We start from the raw sequence: 18002 nt of genomic DNA, 5'->3' as shown, positions 1-18002 counted from the left end.
ATGACCTGAGCTGAAGGCAGACGCTTAACAACTGAGCCACACAGGCACCCCGCAGGTAGGTGTCCTTAACAGCACATTCTTCTCCTTGAAGGAAGGTGGAAGTGTTGCTTAATATATTAGTACCGAGAATCAATGCTTGTAATTTGTGAATCGTGACTGTGTCTTGTGACTTGGAGAGACCGTGAGGCTGGTACCACCCAAGGGCAAGCAGGAAGGGCACCGGATACATCATCTTTATGCTGGGGCTGGAGAAAAGCTTCCCCTGCTAAAAATCACTGAAGGTAGTTGGGGAGGCACCCCCAAAAATAAATAAATAATAAAATTCTTGTTTTGATTGGATCCCAGGCTTCATTCAATGGACAGGGCTTTCGTAATGCTGGTATTACAGAAGGTGGGATGGAGACTTGGTGAGATTTGGGGCAGTGGGCTGGAAAGAAATGAGAGTCCTGTGCAATGTTTGTCAGCTGCTGAGTTCAGTGACTTCTGGGGTGACTAGAGTATCTTTGAAATCCCCCTGAACTTTGACCTTGGCCGGTAAGGACAAGCTAGAAGAGAATAGCCTATGAGATGCCGTTAGTATTCCTTCTCCTTCCCCAAAGCCCCTCCAAGGAGGTGGTTTTCCTTCTTCATGTTCCTCTTCTGAGAGTAGGGACATAATTGCCCTCAACCCATAGCCCCCGTGGATGGCCAGGCTTGACTCTGCAAAGTAATACATCATGGTTAGGGATGGGGACTTTGTAGTCTGACCCAATTTGGGTCCGAAAGGCAGAGGGGCCACCAACTAGCTTGGGAATCTGGTCGAGTTATGTATCAGTTTGCTCACCTGCAAAATGGGGTAAGTAGTGCCCAGCTTTTGGCACTGTCGAGTGGTTGGAATTGGATAATTCACTGAAGAATTTGGCAGGGCACGTGGGACATAGGAAGTAGTTAACCAATCATAACAGTTACTTCTAATATCATCATCACGACTACACCATGTGCCACTTACTTAATTTTAAAACATCATACCGTTTTTAACCCCATGGAGGATACAAAAGTATACTTCATTTGGCTATCCCCAGCACAACCTTGAAAGAATGGCAATTCATGAGGAGATTGAATTCTTTCTCAATGTGATACCATTTTTCCTTGACCAAAAAAATCCCTCCCCACAAAAACAAAAACACCAAAACAAAACTCTCATTACACACAAAAAATTTTATACACAAAAAATCGGCATTACACACAACAGCACTTGGGGGTGGTTGGATGTACTTAAAGCACCAAAATGTGGAATGGTATTCATCATAAATCATCATAAATCAATTCTGGACCCAGTCTTTTTAAATTATTATTATTATTATGTTCAGTTAGCGACTGTCTAGTACATCATTAGTTTTTGATGCAGTGCTCAGTGATTCACTCGTTACATATAACACCCAGTGCTCATCACAGCACGTGCCCTCCTCCACGCCCATCACCCTGTTAACCCTTCCTCCCACTCCCTCCCCTCTGAAACCCTCAGATTGTTTCCCCGGGTCCATAGTCTCTCATGGTTCCTCTCCCTCTCTGATTTCTCCCCCCTCAGATTTCCCTCCCTTTCCCTGTGGTCCTCCATGTTATTGCTGTGTTCTACATATGAGTGAAACCATCTGATAATTGTCTTTCTCTGCTTGACTTACTTTACTTAGCATAATCCCCTCCAGTTCCATCCATGTCAATGCAAATGGTGGGCAATCATCCTTCCCCACTGGACCCAGTCTTTAGGGATATTATCTTGAATCTTCACAAGATTGAATCACATTTGAGAAAATGCAGCATCAGAGAGGTGAAGCAGATAGTCCAAGGTCACAGAGCAGGCAAATGGCAGCAGAACCAAGCCTTAGAAGCCTGGGTAATTCATGGCCCCGGTTCCAAGGCAATCATGCTAAGACATGAGTTTGTGTACTAGGCCAAGGAAACTCAAGAATTGCCCTTTATTGAGATTATTTAAATTGCAGACCTTGGAGCTACAGAAAAGGGGGACAAGGGGGATGATTTGTTGGTTTGAGGCAGGGAGGGAGAAGGTGAGGAGACCTAGTTAAGGCTACAGAAGGCTTCAGGCTGCCTACGGCAGTTCCCGTGGCTCCCGCAGAGAATGTTCCCTATGTCTGCCATTTTTCCATTCCATTTCCATCTCTATGAAGATGCCAGATTCATAGCTCACATTCCTTGGTACCTATCAACAAGCTTGGCTTCCTGAGTTTTGAAAGGCCTCTTTTAAAAGGTCTAAAAATATCAAAGAAGCAATATGATTCGCAGAGGATGGGATGAGCTAATAAGCCATAACAACACAGGCAAGTCACGCGTTAATTGATTGCCTTTTGGGCATTTTCTTCAAGGGCTCTCGGAAATGCAACATTTTTGTCCTGTTACTCTTTGGGCTGCCTTTTTCTGAATGCATAAAAATGAGCAGCATGAGAGTCATTGTCTTTGGAAATGTCAGTATTTAAATGTTTTAATGCTTGATATTTGGGAGCCCATGGCTTTGATCCTCAAGCGGGAATATGAAAAGACAGCATTTAAGGAGCACTTACTACAGTGCTATATAATAAGGAGCACTAAATAAGGAGCACTTACTACAGGGGCAAGGGGCTTACTCATAGCCAGGGGCTTTTCTGAGCATCATCAGTTGATGTTCCCAACAACCCTGCAAAACAGGGACTGTTACAACTTCCACATGCGAGACAAGGAAACTGAGGCACCAGAGCATAACTTGTCCAAAGTCACACACCTAGCAAGTATCAGAATGGTATCCGTATTTATGGCGCACCCAGCACATGCTGTGGATGACTTGTGAGTAAAACATTTGTGGCCCTGGTCCGGATGGATTTATAGTTCTCTGAGGGATGTACCTGGTACCTGGGATTATTCTTGATCCTGAGAACAGACGCTAAAGAAAAGTGATCTTCTACCCATTGCCAGGTATCGCACTAGGCTCTGGGGATAGAATTGTGAGCAAGGCATGGTCCTTTCCCTCAAAAAGCTCCAAGTTTAGGGGTAGGGTTGAACAAATCAACAGGCAATTACGATGCAGAGGTTTTTTGTTTTTTTGTTTTTTTTTTTTTTTTTGGTAGAAAATAAAAAATTCAGTGGGTCAGAGCTTGGATTCAAACTGAATCCATTTAACTAGATATTTGCCCAAATTATTCAACCCAATTAAGCTGCTTACGCTTATTAACATCTTAGCCACATACAAACTAGAACCTCGTTGCTCATTAGCTGGGCCTGCCTTCCATTCTGTTTTATCTAGCAGGTCTTGGCAGCATACTGACCCGGGATCAAAATATGCCTTTCTTAGAAATGCGGCTTTAATTAGAAGTGACTTATAAATCTTCATTGAAATGAGCATTATTTAGAAAGATGAGTCTAAGCCACATCCAGGGTTCCCCCCACTCCATCCTTAGCTGTATTTCTCTTCCAGAAAAGCTCACTGGCATATTTTAGCAAGAGCTCAAGAAAATGCAAATGTCCTTGTCTGTGGTCACAGGCACCGTCACATTCTTGCTTGCATTGCCTCCAGCTAAAACTGGCACTCTCCTTTTTCGTGCCAGATACTCGAGAATATACGCTTTAAAAATCAAACCGACAGGTGCCCCTTTCCGAGAGCTGTTTGTCTACTTACTGCCCATTGTTACTGCAGTCGACAGGCTTATCTTAAGGGCACTGGGTCTGTCTAGTGAATCGGTCCTGGGTTCAAATCCTGCCTCCACCGTCTACTTTCTGGGCGTCTCAGGGGGAAGTTACCTTTCTACACCTCAGTTTCCTTATCTCTGCAAATAGGGGTAATAAATGCACCTGCCCATGGCATGGGTGTATTTTAACAGTGTATGCAAGGCACCTGATGCACCACAGATACTCAGCAAGTGATGGTCATCATTTGCTCTCCAGAGTCTCATGGCAGGATAGGAACCCCAAAACTGTGAGGTTCAATTTCCTGCTCCTGCAGATAAACATGAAGAAGGCAAAGGAGGTTAAATGATCTGACCAGGTAGTGGGAGAGCTGGGATTGGAAGCTGGCCATACCTCTCCCACCACTGTCCAGAGCTCTGGAAACATCTTGCCATGGAAACCCAGAGGAACAAGGGCAGGGGATGTTTCGGGAGGAGGAAGAAGACAGAGAGCATGACATATTCAGAAACTACCTTGGTGTCCTAGTCGGAGGCAAGTAATGAGAGACGAGGCAGGCAGAGTTGGCAGGGACCCGGTCCTGCAGAGCCTTTTAAACCTCGTTAAAGACATTAATCTTCATTTTGAGGGCAATGGAGGGCCATTTGATTGTTCTATTCAGAGGAATGACCATATCCTACTTGCACTGAAAGAGAATGGGTTGGAAGAAGGTCAAATTGAAGGTAATGAGGGCAGTCAGGGGCCGGTGGAATAGGCCGGGCTACAGACAGTGGTGGGCTGGACCAGACAGTGACCTTGGGGAAGGAGCCAGAGTCCTGCAGAACACCTGCCCTGAGGCAGCTGGCTGGACTAAGGGCTGTTGGGGAAGGAGGGGTCAAAGAGGAAGTTTGGGTTTCTGCCTGAACAGTTGGGTACACAATGGCATCATTTATTGCAATGGGAAATATCTCCCCATCAGAGAAGCATTCAACTTGGGGCAAGGTGTTGAGGACACTAGTAGTCCCTCACTGTCATGGTTCTCTACTGGAGATGATCTTGCCCTCAAGGGGACATCCGGCAAGATCCGAACACAGGTTTCTGGAGCATTAGTCCCTGTCTTTTCTACCACTGAGCTACAGCCCACCATGGACTCTTTGAAGCCCTGTCAACACTGAACCCATCCCAGCAGTACAATCTTCTCCCTTTGTGAAACCCAGAAACCCCGAGGCATTTTCAGGCTTGCAAGCTGGTCGCCAGACATGGCTAATTTTCGAGTTATTAAATGAAACTACTGATTGCATAAATTCCAATTTAAGCAGAAAGGCATTCGATCAAAATTGAGCCCTGCAAGACATTTTCTCAGGAGAATTTGAACACAGGAATTTAGAAAGGAAAAACGCCACCATCTCGTGATAGAAGGTGTCCCATTACCGACCATCATGATTTTGAATTTAGCTGTCAGAAAGATCTCCGAGAAAAATATGTTGATTTATTCAGTCCAATAAAGGTTTAATTGGCTTCTGTCAGATTTTCTGTAAGTGCTCACTTGCCACCGAACCCCGCATGGATACTGCAGCTTCTGAATTTCACAGCTCACAGCTGAGTATTTGGAGGCTGTGAGATTGCTGAAGGGGTGTCGAGGGCAGGGCTCATTCCATAGTTGTGCAAAGCCTTGTATATAACCCGAGTTTCTTTAAGCTTCCCTCCCCCACAAATGTGTGCCGCCTTGGCACACATTGCACATTGCACTGTCACTGCTCTCTCTCTTCCTGTTATCCCTCTACATATTTTTTCAGAGTTTCCAGAAGGGTGTCCCATGTGATTGTCTTTTTTCACTTCTCTATCCCCAACACCTAGCACCATGGTTGTCATATACAAATATTCCCTGAAGGACTGAATGATTCCACTGAGGGCTTCTACCTTCCCCTGGCCCCAGAACCCCACAGTCACTGGGTTGCTTGGGACACCAATATCTGAGCTTTAGGAAAATCATTTGGGATTCATAGTCACTGCTGATTACTCCATTACTCCATTACTCTATTACTCCATTACTCCATTTCTCATACTTTCGTTTCTCCTTTGCCCTTGCTTTCCACACTCACGCTAGGCACACTGCATTCTTGCGGTAGGAAAAGGCAGGCAACGCTATTCTGGCAAATGAAACACAAGAGGAAATAGGAAAGTTCCTGGAAGGCCTTTGTTTGCCTCATGAAAGGGACAAACATAGCTCACACTATCCTTCTTCTCTTTGTGCTGGGATAGGAATGTGATGCCTGGAGCTGGGGCAGCGATTCTATGACCATGAGGGGAAAAGACCTGCCTGTTTCTAAATGAGCAAGCTTCAGAACCAAAACTAGCAGGCATTCACCTCCAGATTTCTTATATGAGGAAAATAAATTCATATTTGTTTATGTCACTGCTTTTCAAAATGATCCCAATTGATACACAGAGTTTTCCCCCTTTTTTCATTTCCTTCTGGGTCTTCATGGGATTCAAGCATGGGCTGAGAATTAAATCCAAGAAACTCAAATTATGATAGGGACACCCTCCCCTTTCTACAACTCGGGTTTTTAACTGAGTCAAACATTTCTGCTACCAGAATGACCCTTCTCCTCCAGTTAACAGCACCCCACCCTTCATGCACATCTACTCTCAGGCCAGTTCTAAAAAATAACCCTGATCCCCTTCTTCCCTTCCCCCCCTTAAGCTGGGACTTAGCCTTACTAATGATGCGCCGCACTGTGTGACTTTGCAGTTAACACACAGCCTCCTCCAGACTTCATGTCTGGGCTGACACATCTCCCAAGTGGTGACAGAGACACTCCTGTCTGGTCCGAGTACAAGGAGCACTGGTAATAACTACTGCCATCACTTACTGGCCAGTGAGCTGTGGCTGTGTGTGTGTGAGGGAGTGTTAACTGTGTCTTGATATTATGCTCAGTATCTCACATGTGTCGTTTTATTGAATCTTTCCAAACATCGATGCGGTAGACCCGATTATAATTGGACCCACTTCACAGAGCGACCTAGTAGAGACTGTCAAAGAGGGGATTTGAACCCCCCTTTCCAGGACCTCAAAGGCAGGGCTCCTCCCTAGTCACTAACTTTATATCACATCCATTAGGTTCTTTGATGTGTTTCTTCTACCTCCCCCACCCTGCCATGCAGAGCAGCTGCCTCTTTGGAGCCAAGACAAAGAGCTTGCTTCATTTTGTCCAGCATAAAGAAAGTGCCTATCGCTCTTCCTGTGTCAGGAGGTAATGAACATGCACCTTCCCAGCAATTTATCATGGAGGGGAGCTCACTGTCACATGGACCTGCAATTAGACACAGCAAGATTCACCAAAGCAGGCATTACCAGTCCGAAGCATCAGGGCAGAAAGAAAACAACAAAACAAAGCATCTTGAATTCTGCAATTGTCTCGGGCAGTTAACAACGGAGCCAGCAGAATCCCTTGGAGAAAGAAAAAGACTGGTTGCTATTTCCCTCGCCTAAGTCATGAGTCGTATAAAAAATGAAGGTGCAGCTGGCCACATTTTTCAGAATTGAATCTTGAGTGGTCTGGGGAGCTTTTATTCCTCCCACCCCTGGCATAATCAGTGATTCAGGGCAGGGGGCGTGGCCTCTGTGATTAGAGGCCAGAGAAATCACCCAGAGCTGAGACCAGTTCCAACAAAGATGGGTGGTGACTTGCCACTTAACCTCTGCAGGCCACAATTTCTCCTGTCTGGACAAGGAGGAAAATCATATCATGTTTGTGCGGCTAGGAACGTCTTATGCTGAGAGTCCAGGTTTCTCTTGTTGGAGGATCTTTTTCTGAAATATCTTCGTTCTCCTTTTCTGATTCCAGGCAGCCCAACTGGCGGTACACCGGGCTGGACCCCTGAGATCTTATCTGGGCAGTTCTGTTCTCATCAAGGGGTGGGCTGGGGGGGAATGAACGGGACAGGGGTGGAGCTGGAGAGTGGGGGAGGGGGCAGAGATGCTCAGGCCAATCTCCTCTATACCTGGGATTCTGCTTAATTTGCCCCCTTCTCCCCTCTTGGCAGAGAACTAGACCCTGGACCCCTTTCAGCCTCAGTCTACCCAGGTGCTAAAGGGGGTTAAGAAGAACACCTCTGTCACAGAGCCGCCAGAGGATTCAACAAAGCCATAATGGCTCGTAGTTCATAGTATTTACTCTGTGCCAGGCTCTGTTCTGAGAGCTTTACCCATATCAGCTCATCTAATCCCCAGACACCCTGCGACAGGGGAGCACTTTTAGCTGTTTCATCTATTCTAAGATACACATTTTCTTTCCGCATTTAGCATCTCTCAAACTGGGGCACATCTCATAATTGAAAGTAGGTTATAGTTTAATCAGCAGAGTTTTCCTTCTTAGAGGCACGAAAAGATGATGACGCATCTTGAAATGGAAGGTGTCTTAAGTTGGATAAAAATGCAATGCACCCATTTCACAGATGTGCAAACTGAGGCTCAGGGGCCTCATTTGTTTGCTCAAGGCCACAAGTGGCAAAGCTGGGCTTGGAACTCACGTTGTTTGCTGAAGGATCTTCTCTTTAGATCGCTAAGCTAGGATATGAACAGAGCGCCGAGTAGGACTCCTGGCAGAGTCAAGATCTGCCCAAATTAGGGATCCTACTTTTCTCTCTGGGTGTTGAATGACAGCGTGGTAGAAATTTAAGGCACCAAGAGACAGAGCTTGTCTAAAGGATTCCACAGCTTTAGAATTTTTGCCAAATGCCATTTCTGCATTTCCATTCTAGAACATGGTGGTGGGGGGGGGGGGTGCCAAGTGCCTCTCTTTTTTTAGCCCCTTTAAAGGAAGAGAATGTATCCCTGGTAATCTGCACACACGCCCTTCCCCATGGCTAATCCCATTAGTCTTCTCTCTGCTTCCTTGGGAAATAAAGGGAAAAGGAACTCCCTCAAAGATTAGGGAGCCCAATGTGGGGGTGAGGGGAACTATAAGGTTTGCTGGACAAAAGACATTCCAGCAGAGGATTTGAATATCATATTTGTGGTTTTCAAAACTACAGGAAGACTGTGCAAGGGACGGTGCCATTATAACATTAGGACGTAGCACCTTCCTTCCTGGAAGGACAATGCCTAGCTTCAGAGGGCTTCATGACCCTTTGGGGAGGGATTCCCCCCACATGTCATTGCACTAGAGCATGGTGGACCCATAGTTGGTGGGATTCCCATGCAGCCCAATGTGGCCTCACCCTTCTCCTCTGAGAAACTAACTCCTTCCTCAATCACTCTGCAGCGGACACTCACTTGGGTGAGTGAGGGGGGCCTCTATGTGCCCTCTCCCTGTGCCTCCCTTCCCCAATAAACCTGAAGGTGATCTGAAGCCAGTGACTGGCCGGTGACCCTCTTTTTCTATCCCCCTGTGGTGCAGGCTAACCTCTCTCTCACTGCTTGATCCACATGCGGACGCAGGGAGCACTGGAACCCTGGAGACAGACAGATCCAAGTTCAAGTCCATTCCCTGCTGGCCAGTGTCCTTGGATAAGGGATCTGTTCTCTCTGGGCCTTCATGTTGCCGTCTATCTTGTGAGGAGGTTAACAGCTCACCTTGAAGTGTTGCAGATGGTTCTGGAAGATCTAGCTCAGAATCCAGCAGGTGGTAAATACTCAGGCTATGCCAGCTGTTACCATCAGCCTTAACATCTCTGTAGTTATTACTGGTTTGACTTGGTTTGACACCAGAAGTGGATCCTAATTTGTACACATTTCCTTGTGGCTCGTCTCTTGCTAGTCAGCCTCATTTAGGTGAACCAGTGCTTTACAGTAGCTCTAAAAAGTTGCAATTTCTAAAAGCATGATAATTCAGATGTGAGCCAGTGACTCCCTAGGGTCGTTATGATTTCCTAGAAAGTGGGGCAAGGGCAGTGGGATTTCAATGAACCTTTTTTGTCTGAAGTCTTAGTTGATTCAGCAGTTCCCTGGAAACCTCCTTCCCTTCTCTTGACCTCCCTGAGTCCCACCAACCCTTTTCCCAAGAAATACATGGCCATTCCAACCTCTGTACTTTCGTCTACTTTTCTCCATCTCTCTATCCCAGCATGGAAAACTCTATTGCATTTACTTGGGTACATTAGTTCTTCAAATCTCTCTCTCTCTCTCTCTCTCTCTCTCTCTCTCTCACACACACACACACACACACACACACACACGAGTTAGCGTTCTCTGAGTTCTCACAATACCCAATAATGCTTTTCACTCTGCATTATCATTATCTATTTCTTATCCTTCACCTCCCAAACATACACACTATAGATCATGAAATTTTTAAAATCAAGCCCCATTTGTTACAAGAGCAGGTGTTTAGCACATAATAGGGGTTCCATAAATGTTTGCTGAATGAATGAAACAATAATGTAACTGAATTCTAGGGAGTGTTTGCTATGTATCAAGCGAAGGCACAATGAGATTTCCCTGTTTGACAGGTGGTAACACAGAAGCAGAGACATTCTGGAGATGGCCCAAGGTCACAGGGCTGCTAAGGGGCAGATCCAGGGTTCAGATCCAGGCTGTTTGGGTCCACAGCCCATGCTCTCACGCTCCACCTGCTTCCAAAAAGCCCACTTCACTCCTCATTCTCTTCCCCCACTGCTAAGGAAGTTCAGTCCCAGAGGGGATGGCTCCAGATGGAACTCACTTCTGTGTATCGTTTTGAGATGAAAGGAGATAACAGGAAGACTGCATCTTGCAGAGTAAGCTCACTAAGAGAGCTGAAAAATGAGGGGCAGGTACAGATGTGTTAATTCTTAGAAGGGAGACGCTCAGAAACACCTTGGACTACTGGGGAACCAAGGGTGGTTTTTAAGCTCTCCTTTGTGCCCTGACTTCTCCCCAGGCCCTCCTTTATGGGGCAGGACTCTGAGCCATAAGATACACCACAGTGGACTGGGGTTGCCTGGGACCCTCCTTCCCACTTTCCCCTACCTTGGCCAGTCAGCGGGAACATACCGTGTGTGGATACAATAACAAAGACACACTTAACCAAGACAGAACTGTCCAGGAATGATCATTTGAAAACAGAAACACTTGACTGTGGTCTTTGAGTACCTATTAATGATTTTTCTGTTGTGTGTGTGTGTGTGTGTGTGTGTGTGTGTTTGATCAACAAAAGTATTTTATGTCACATATATACATTATCAAGTGTTAGAATCCTGCTAACCAACTTCCATAGCTTCCTTAGTCCTAACACTGTTTCTGCCTAGTTGATGTTCCTGGTCTCACTTTGTAGACACAAGGAAATAAAGGCTCAGGGACGCTAAGCATCCGGTCTTATCTCAGTAGTTGGTGAGTAGAAAATTCAGGCTTCACAACTGAAAGTTTGACTCTGAAGTCTTTCCATAAGAGAGAGGGTGTGCCCGTACCTCGAGCCCAGTGGATCTCTGAAAATAATTTCTGCAATGGCAAACCTACAATTCATCTTAATTTTTTTCTGATGTTCTACCGTGTCACTGCTGATTTATTCTATCATTTTGGAATTACTGGCTAATAGGATGGCCCGGCTCAGTGTTCTGCCTGGCATTTTCATTCTTTACGAGAAACCAACCATTGATAGCAACAGGGATGTGTCTCGACAATTTAATTACACCATGACTCCTCTCTTCCTCTGTCCCTTGTTGGCCTGAAGGCTAATTCCTATTTCACTTGGTCTTGAAAACATGATTGGTTTCGGCAGAGCGGGAAGACCTACCTGTGTTAGATGTTCTGAGGCATAAAAGGGCCAGAGGGCCCCTGTGTTGGGGGCACTCTGCATCTTCTTGGTGGCTGGTATCTTGGTCATCTTGGAAATCCTTCAGGCATAGCCTGGGCCCCTCAAAAGTTTTGTTTTTTCTTTTTCCAGAGTCTTCTACCTCAGCAGCCACGGGTATGAGAGGCTCCAGAAATTTCTTCCTGATTCGTAAAGCCAATTACACAGATTCCAAATAGGCTTCTGACCCAGGAGTAAGGAAAGCAAGTCATCTGGGTTTCCCACAAACAGGATAAGGAATCAGGCAAGTCCGGAATTACTTAAGTTTTTAGAAAGTTACAGACTTTAAGGAGCTTCCTTTCTTTGTAAGGAGATATCTTTCCTACAGACAAAAATAAAATACGAACGAAAAAAAACACAAAAAAACACTCCACTGACAAAATCTGAAGGGGGCCCACAGAGGGGCCACCAGACCCCTACCCTAAGGTGGCCCAGGCGTGAGGCTCAGGTTTCCACTGCTAGTTAGAGAAAGCCGGCTAACTGCCAGGAAGGGGCCAACTCGGTTGCCTGGCAACGAGACGCGGCTCAGGGCTTGCTCATTGGCTGGGATTGGTGGGGGCGGAGTCGCGAACTCCTCTGAGCTGCTGGGTTGGCGGCTGGGAGCTGGCCACTAACCAGGGAGCCACATTCTCCAAACTCAGGTTTCTCCTCTTAGACCTGAGGACCTTGACCTCTTCTGTCTGCCAAACTACAAGCAACTCCTTCCTTCCAAACTGTACTCTGTCCTGCCACTAACCCACTAGTGATTTCTTATGCCTTAGCTTGGGTAGCTAAATGTTTGCCTTTAGCCCCACAATTACTTTAACTTGAGATGCGCAGTTCTCTCCTCTTTCCGCCTGGCAAACTTCTGTGCATACTTCAAAGCGCCCCCCCCCCCATACATGTATATTTCTAGTGAGTATTTAGAATGTGTTAGACATTGCTCTGAGCATTTTACATATATTGATTCACTCTCCACAGCACATCTTTAAGGAAAGTATTTTATTAACCTGTTTAACAGACTAGGAAACTGAGGCACGGAGAAATTGAATGACATGCTTCCAGTCACTCAGAAATCTCCTGGGTTGGGATTCAAAACCAGAACCATTTGGGATACTCAGGTAGCTCATTCAGTTGAGCATTAGACTCTTGATTTTGGCTCAGGTCTTGATCTTGGGGTGGTGGGATCAAGCCCCATGTGGAACCCTACACATTCTGTGCTCACTTTTCAATGGGGAGACTGCTTGAGATTCTCTCCCTCTGCCTCTGCCCTTCCCCCTGTGCTCACTCTCTCTTTCCAAAATAAATAAATCTAAAAAAAAAAAAATCCAGACCTGTTTGAGGCTAAAACCCAAGTTTTTTTCTTTTTAAGATTTTATTGATTTATTTGAGAGAGAGAGACAGAGTGAGAGAGGGAACACAAACAGGGGGAGTGGGAGAGAAAGAAGCAGGTTTCCCAGGAAGCAGGGATCCTGATGCAGGGCTTGATCCCAAGACCATGATATCATGACCTGAGCTGAAGGCAGACGCTTAAAAAGACTGAGCCACCCAGGCACCCCTAAAACCCAAGTTCTTAACCGTTTAGCTGCATGACCCAGGATAAGATGCCTAACTCTTCTGAGCCCTGGCTTCCATATCTTTAAAATGGGGAAATAACTTTTCCACAGGTTGTCAAGGATTAAAACAGATAATTTATGTAAAAGGCTGAGCACACAAGGAATCCTTTTGGCAACTATTAGTTGCCTATTGGCAACTATTATTTCCTCACATCCCATCCCCAGAAAGAATTACTCATTTTTACAGGCAGTGTTCTTTTCACAGCTGATATTAATACTAATATTTATTGATCGCTCGTTCTGTAACAGGTGCTCTACTAAGCACTTTCCATACATTAATTTATTTAAGTCTTCCAATAACCCTATGGGGTGGGTTCTCAGCCTGCAGAAGATCTATGGCACATGTTCTGATTTGCATCCTTTTATCCTTGGCATTATTTCACACGAAATCAATCTGATTCATGTTTTATCTACAAACCTTGAGCTGCCGATGGTTATGATATCATCACGGCTGCGCAATGACCTCAGTTTCTCCTTAGAAGGCATCCGCTGGAAGGTGACCCTCCATCGAGTACAAAATGCCCTGCCACACAGCTACAGACGCTGATGCTTGGAAGTCATCATTTTTTCACCATCGTCTGAAGACTGAGTCTGACCTTCCCTTCCACAGGAAGTCCTCTCGCTTCCTTTGTGGGCAGCATTAAGCGACCAGAAAGCACTTTCAGAAAGATGCAGATAAACCAAGCCGTGTTCTGTAGATGGGGCTGGGGATGAGGTGGGATGAGAAGCGAGATGGGATGGAAAAATGTTTAGCTCTGAACAGAAAGACAAAGGGCTGTCTTCATACAGCTTTGAGAGGTAGGCTTGGTGAAGAAGGACTCATAGCTCTGTATGCATCCAGAGAACAGGAAGAGGGTTTAGGCTCAATATGAGGAAATGCATAGCAGATTACCCTTTAAAAGGCATAAGTTCCGGGCACCTTGACGGCTCAGTCAGCTGAGTCATGAGACCCACGATCTCTGGGTCATAGGATCGAGCCTCTCATCGGGTTCTGTGCTCAGGGCAGAGACTGCTCCAGATTCTCTCTAATTCTGCCCCGCCCCTGGTTCGCTTGCTCTATCTAAAATAAATAGATAAAATCGTTATAAATACATAAATAAAAGGCATAAGTTCTGGGGCCAGACGTACTTGGTTGCTGAGCAGCCTCAGCGGTAATCTTCTAGGACTATGAAGAAAACCAAAAGGATAATCCATGTGAAGAACCAGGCCTAGGGAAAAGGAAGTGTTCAGTAAATGTCAGCTCCTCTTTTCTTTTGTTGTTCTACTGACCTGTAAGAGCCATGTAACATTTGCAAGTAGGAAAGGCTCTGGAATTGAAAAGACCTGTGTTCAAATCTTGGCTCTGCCATTTGTTGGTAAAGAGATCCTGGCCAAGGGATTTTACCTCTCCAAGTCTCAGTTTCACCACATATGTAAACAGTGATGGTTATGCCCTCCTTATACAGGTGGGAGTACCAAATGAAATAATTTATAGAGCCTCGTACCCAGTAAGGGTTCGAGGCATGCTATTTCCCTTTTCTGTCTAGGAAGGGGTATGTTCCATAGGGAGAGAATGAGCTCCCCAGCACTGGAGGTATTCAACCAAATAAGGTCACATTCTGTGGTACTGGGGGTTAAAACTTCAACATATGAATTTGAGGTGGGGGGGGGTCACAAATCAACCCATACCACTGAGTTACCTCCCCTTAATAGCTCACACAGTGTTGGATAGATATTGCTTTGTTTCCCTCAAATATTTAAAATGTCCCTATCCTCTCTTGCAAATTTTCTGTTGTACCCTGGGGTGCCTTGGCACCTAGTTTGGGAACCGTAAGGCCATAAGCCCGTGTTTTCTTTTGAGCTGAGCAGCCTGGATGTGCGAGAAGTTAACACGCACAGGGGTAGACGGAAATAATGACGGGCAGGAGTTTGTGGTTAATGCCTTACCTGCTGGCCTCTTGGGTGGGACATCTCTGGGGTGTGCTCTGTATTCCCCCAGAGGTCTCCTTCAGGACTGATGGGCTGGTAGCAACTGCCTGTTCACAGATGACCCAGCACTGGCTTCTTCTTTTTCCCTGTTTCGCTTCCTCACCCCCTTGAGGTCTGCTTGGATGCCCCCCCCCCCCAAGGAAACCCCTTCTATCCAAACTCTTGGTCTGGGTCTGTGTCTGAGGAACCTGACATAGGTCAATGTTGACTGGAATAACCAGGGAGGTCGGGCCCTCCCCCTCACCTACACGGGGCTGTGGACTTGCCACCTTCTTTGACCACCTGGTCCCAAATCACTGTCTTGCTGTTGTTCTCATCCGTGTCCCAGTGAGTTTCTTTATATATTCTCCACATCCCTGATGTACCGAGAGGCCAACATGTTTTCAGATATGCAAATGCATCTCCCAACAGTGAAATATTTGACAACTAAGATATGAAGTGATTGTTTAATTCTTAAGTCCCGGTTGATTTATGCAAAATACGAATTGAAAGACGCGGAGCGACAGGCACTCTCTCCTCCCAATTTGCCAAAAAGAAAGGCATCTGAAGGGATTAAAAATAGATGTATCAAGTAGAAGAAAAATTGTGGAGTGTCGGACGCCAGCTGGGGTAGTTGAAGTGAAATCTCAGGATCTGCTAAACACTCAAATTTTGGCGAGGAGTACATATGTTTGGCATTAAAAACCTATTGGAAAAGTCATCGTTTTCTGAATATCTTTAATATACTTTTCTGTGTTGCAGCTAGCACCCAGAGAACTCCTTCTGGGCGTTTCTACGGAAATGCCAGCACCGGATTTACAAATTATGGGGCCCAAGGCAAAAGGAAAACTTGGGGGTCCCTTGACACCTGGTAGCTGGCAGTCTATCAATGAACTGATGCCAGGAGGAAATATCACTGGCTAATGTGTATTCGCACCCCCTCCGACGACACCTGTACTTCGTGAGATTAAAGAAGAGTTCCTACTTGCTGCATGGCCCCTTGGGAGGTCTGTGATCCCGGAGCCCATTTCTGCCTTACCCTCCAAGCTCCACCCCAAGAAGGATGGATTTTTGTAAATGAGGAGAAGAAAATGCAATGTTTAGGATCGACTCCCTCCTCTTTTTTTCTTTGCTTTGGTGTACCAGGCGCAGTCGTGGGGGAAGTAGTGTGGCTTCAGGAATATTCTTAGTGAATTCCCCCGCACTGGATTCTAGGATGCGGCCCAAGCTTCCACCATGAATAATGCTCCCCACTTGGCCATGCTTCATCTCACAGCATCCTGAGCTGGGGGACAGGTTGGAATTATGGAATTGTTAGTCCCGTTTTACAAAGGTCAAAATCAAAGCTAGTGGGATTGAGCACGTTGTTAGCGGTGGAGATTGCCTGAGACTAACCCAGGTTTGATGAGTGACTCAGCGATTGCCTTCAGCACTCTGTCGCACAGACTGGACGCTCTTTCCTTTGAAGAGGGGTGTGTGTGTGTGTGTGTGTGCGCGCGTGCACGCACACACACACGAGGGTCATATCCTCAAGCCCTGCAGAGACAACTGGGATTTCCAAGCCATCTGGAAAACTTCCTTGCTAGCCTTGAGGGGGGTGGGCAGCCTTGTTTTATCCACAGAAGACTTCTCCAACCCCCATCCTGGGTAGGAAAACACTCCCCTGCCAGGTATTCCCATGGATTTTCAAGTCGCCCTCAATTTGCTGTTCAGTACGTGCTTCCTTCCTATATGGATAGAATTGTGTCCCCCTCAAAAGTTGTGTTCAGGTTCTAAACCTCAGTACCTGTAAACGTGATCTTATTTGGAATAAGAGTCTTTGCAGATAAAATCAAGGTACGGTGAGGTCCTGCTGGTTTAGGATGGGCCCTAATCCCATGGATGGTGTCCTTAGGAAAGAAATTTGAACGTAGAGACAGAAGACACACAAGGCAAACGCCATGTGACAACGAAGGTAGAGACTTCGGGGATGCCTCTGATTCCAAGGAACACCCTGGATTACCAGCAACAGCCAGAAGCTAGGAGAGAGGCAAGGAAGGGCCCTCCCCTAGCACCTTCGGAGGAACCATGTTCCTTGCCACTGCCTTGATTCTGGACTTCAGCTTCAAAACTTCGACAGAATCCATTTCTGTTGTTTTAATCCACTCATTTTGTGATAAGCTGTTCCAGCAGCCCCACAGAACAAGCACATCACGCATCTTCCTTCGGTTTCACTTCCCGCTTCTCAATTTCTTTACGCCCTCAAAATGTGACTTTCCCAGGCCTGGGGATAGCAGGATGGCTCTGAGGGCTTAGGATAATAGAAGGAGGCTCTGCACGGCTCTGTAGAGGTAGTGACTTAAAATATAATATTAGGCATCACTGAATTTTCAATTAAATAAAAAGAAAATTCCCAGGTGATTCTAACACACAGGGACGGGGAAGGAACCCTGCCACACATCCTGTTTGTAAGCTGCTGTTTTACATAAGATGTAAACATTCATTTACGCCAAATGGAACTGAGTTTAAATCCTGATTTTTAATCCTGTATGTTAGCTGGGTGACCCTGGGCAAGTTTCTTAACTTATATAAGCTTCAGTTTCCTTATAATAAAGAATAAAAACTGAATCACTGAACTTATAGGGCCATTAGCAGGTTAAACGACATAATTATCTATCTCTTTGCCTATATTTTTCTGTCATCTACATATACTGGATACAAAACATATGTTAATGCATATGCTAGGTAAGAAATGTAACACATAATAGGTACAAAATAAACTCTGGCTAACACAATCAGCTTTTTGTCTTGGAAAACTTCCCTCTCTTCCTCCCCCTTCCCTCCTTTCTTCCTTCTCCTTAGAATCCACTGATGGAGAAAGGGCTAGTGTCCAAGATCTATTAAGAATTTATCAAACTTGGGACGCCTGGGTGGCTCAGTTGGTTACGCGGCTGCCTTCAGCTCAGGTCATGATCCCAGCGTCCTGGGATCTAGTCCCACATCGGGCTCCTTGCTCGGTGGGGAGCCTGCTTCTCCCTCTGCCTCTGCCTGCCATTCTGTCTTCCTGTGCTCACTCTCC

At 45.9% G+C, this 18002-nt stretch overlaps 1 protein-coding gene across 1 annotated transcript in view; it reads right to left on the bottom strand.

Annotated features, from left to right (window-relative positions):
- The window catches only part of CCDC60 (coiled-coil domain containing 60), a 157099-nt gene extending 145664 nt beyond the window's left edge, over positions 1-11435 (bottom strand). Inside the window, exon 1 of the mRNA XM_059409948.1 lies at positions 11346-11435. Coding sequence (XP_059265931.1) covers positions 11346-11435 — 90 coding nt within the window. The remainder of the gene's footprint in view (positions 1-11345) is intronic.
- Positions 11436-18002: the final 6567 nt, after the last annotated feature.

Source organism: Mustela nigripes, chromosome 8 (genome assembly GCF_022355385.1).
Source record: "Mustela nigripes isolate SB6536 chromosome 8, MUSNIG.SB6536, whole genome shotgun sequence".
NCBI classification, from domain to species: domain Eukaryota; kingdom Metazoa; phylum Chordata; class Mammalia; order Carnivora; family Mustelidae; genus Mustela; species Mustela nigripes.
Note: the sequence above shows the minus strand (reverse complement) of the source record. Positions and strands in the feature narration are given on the sequence as shown.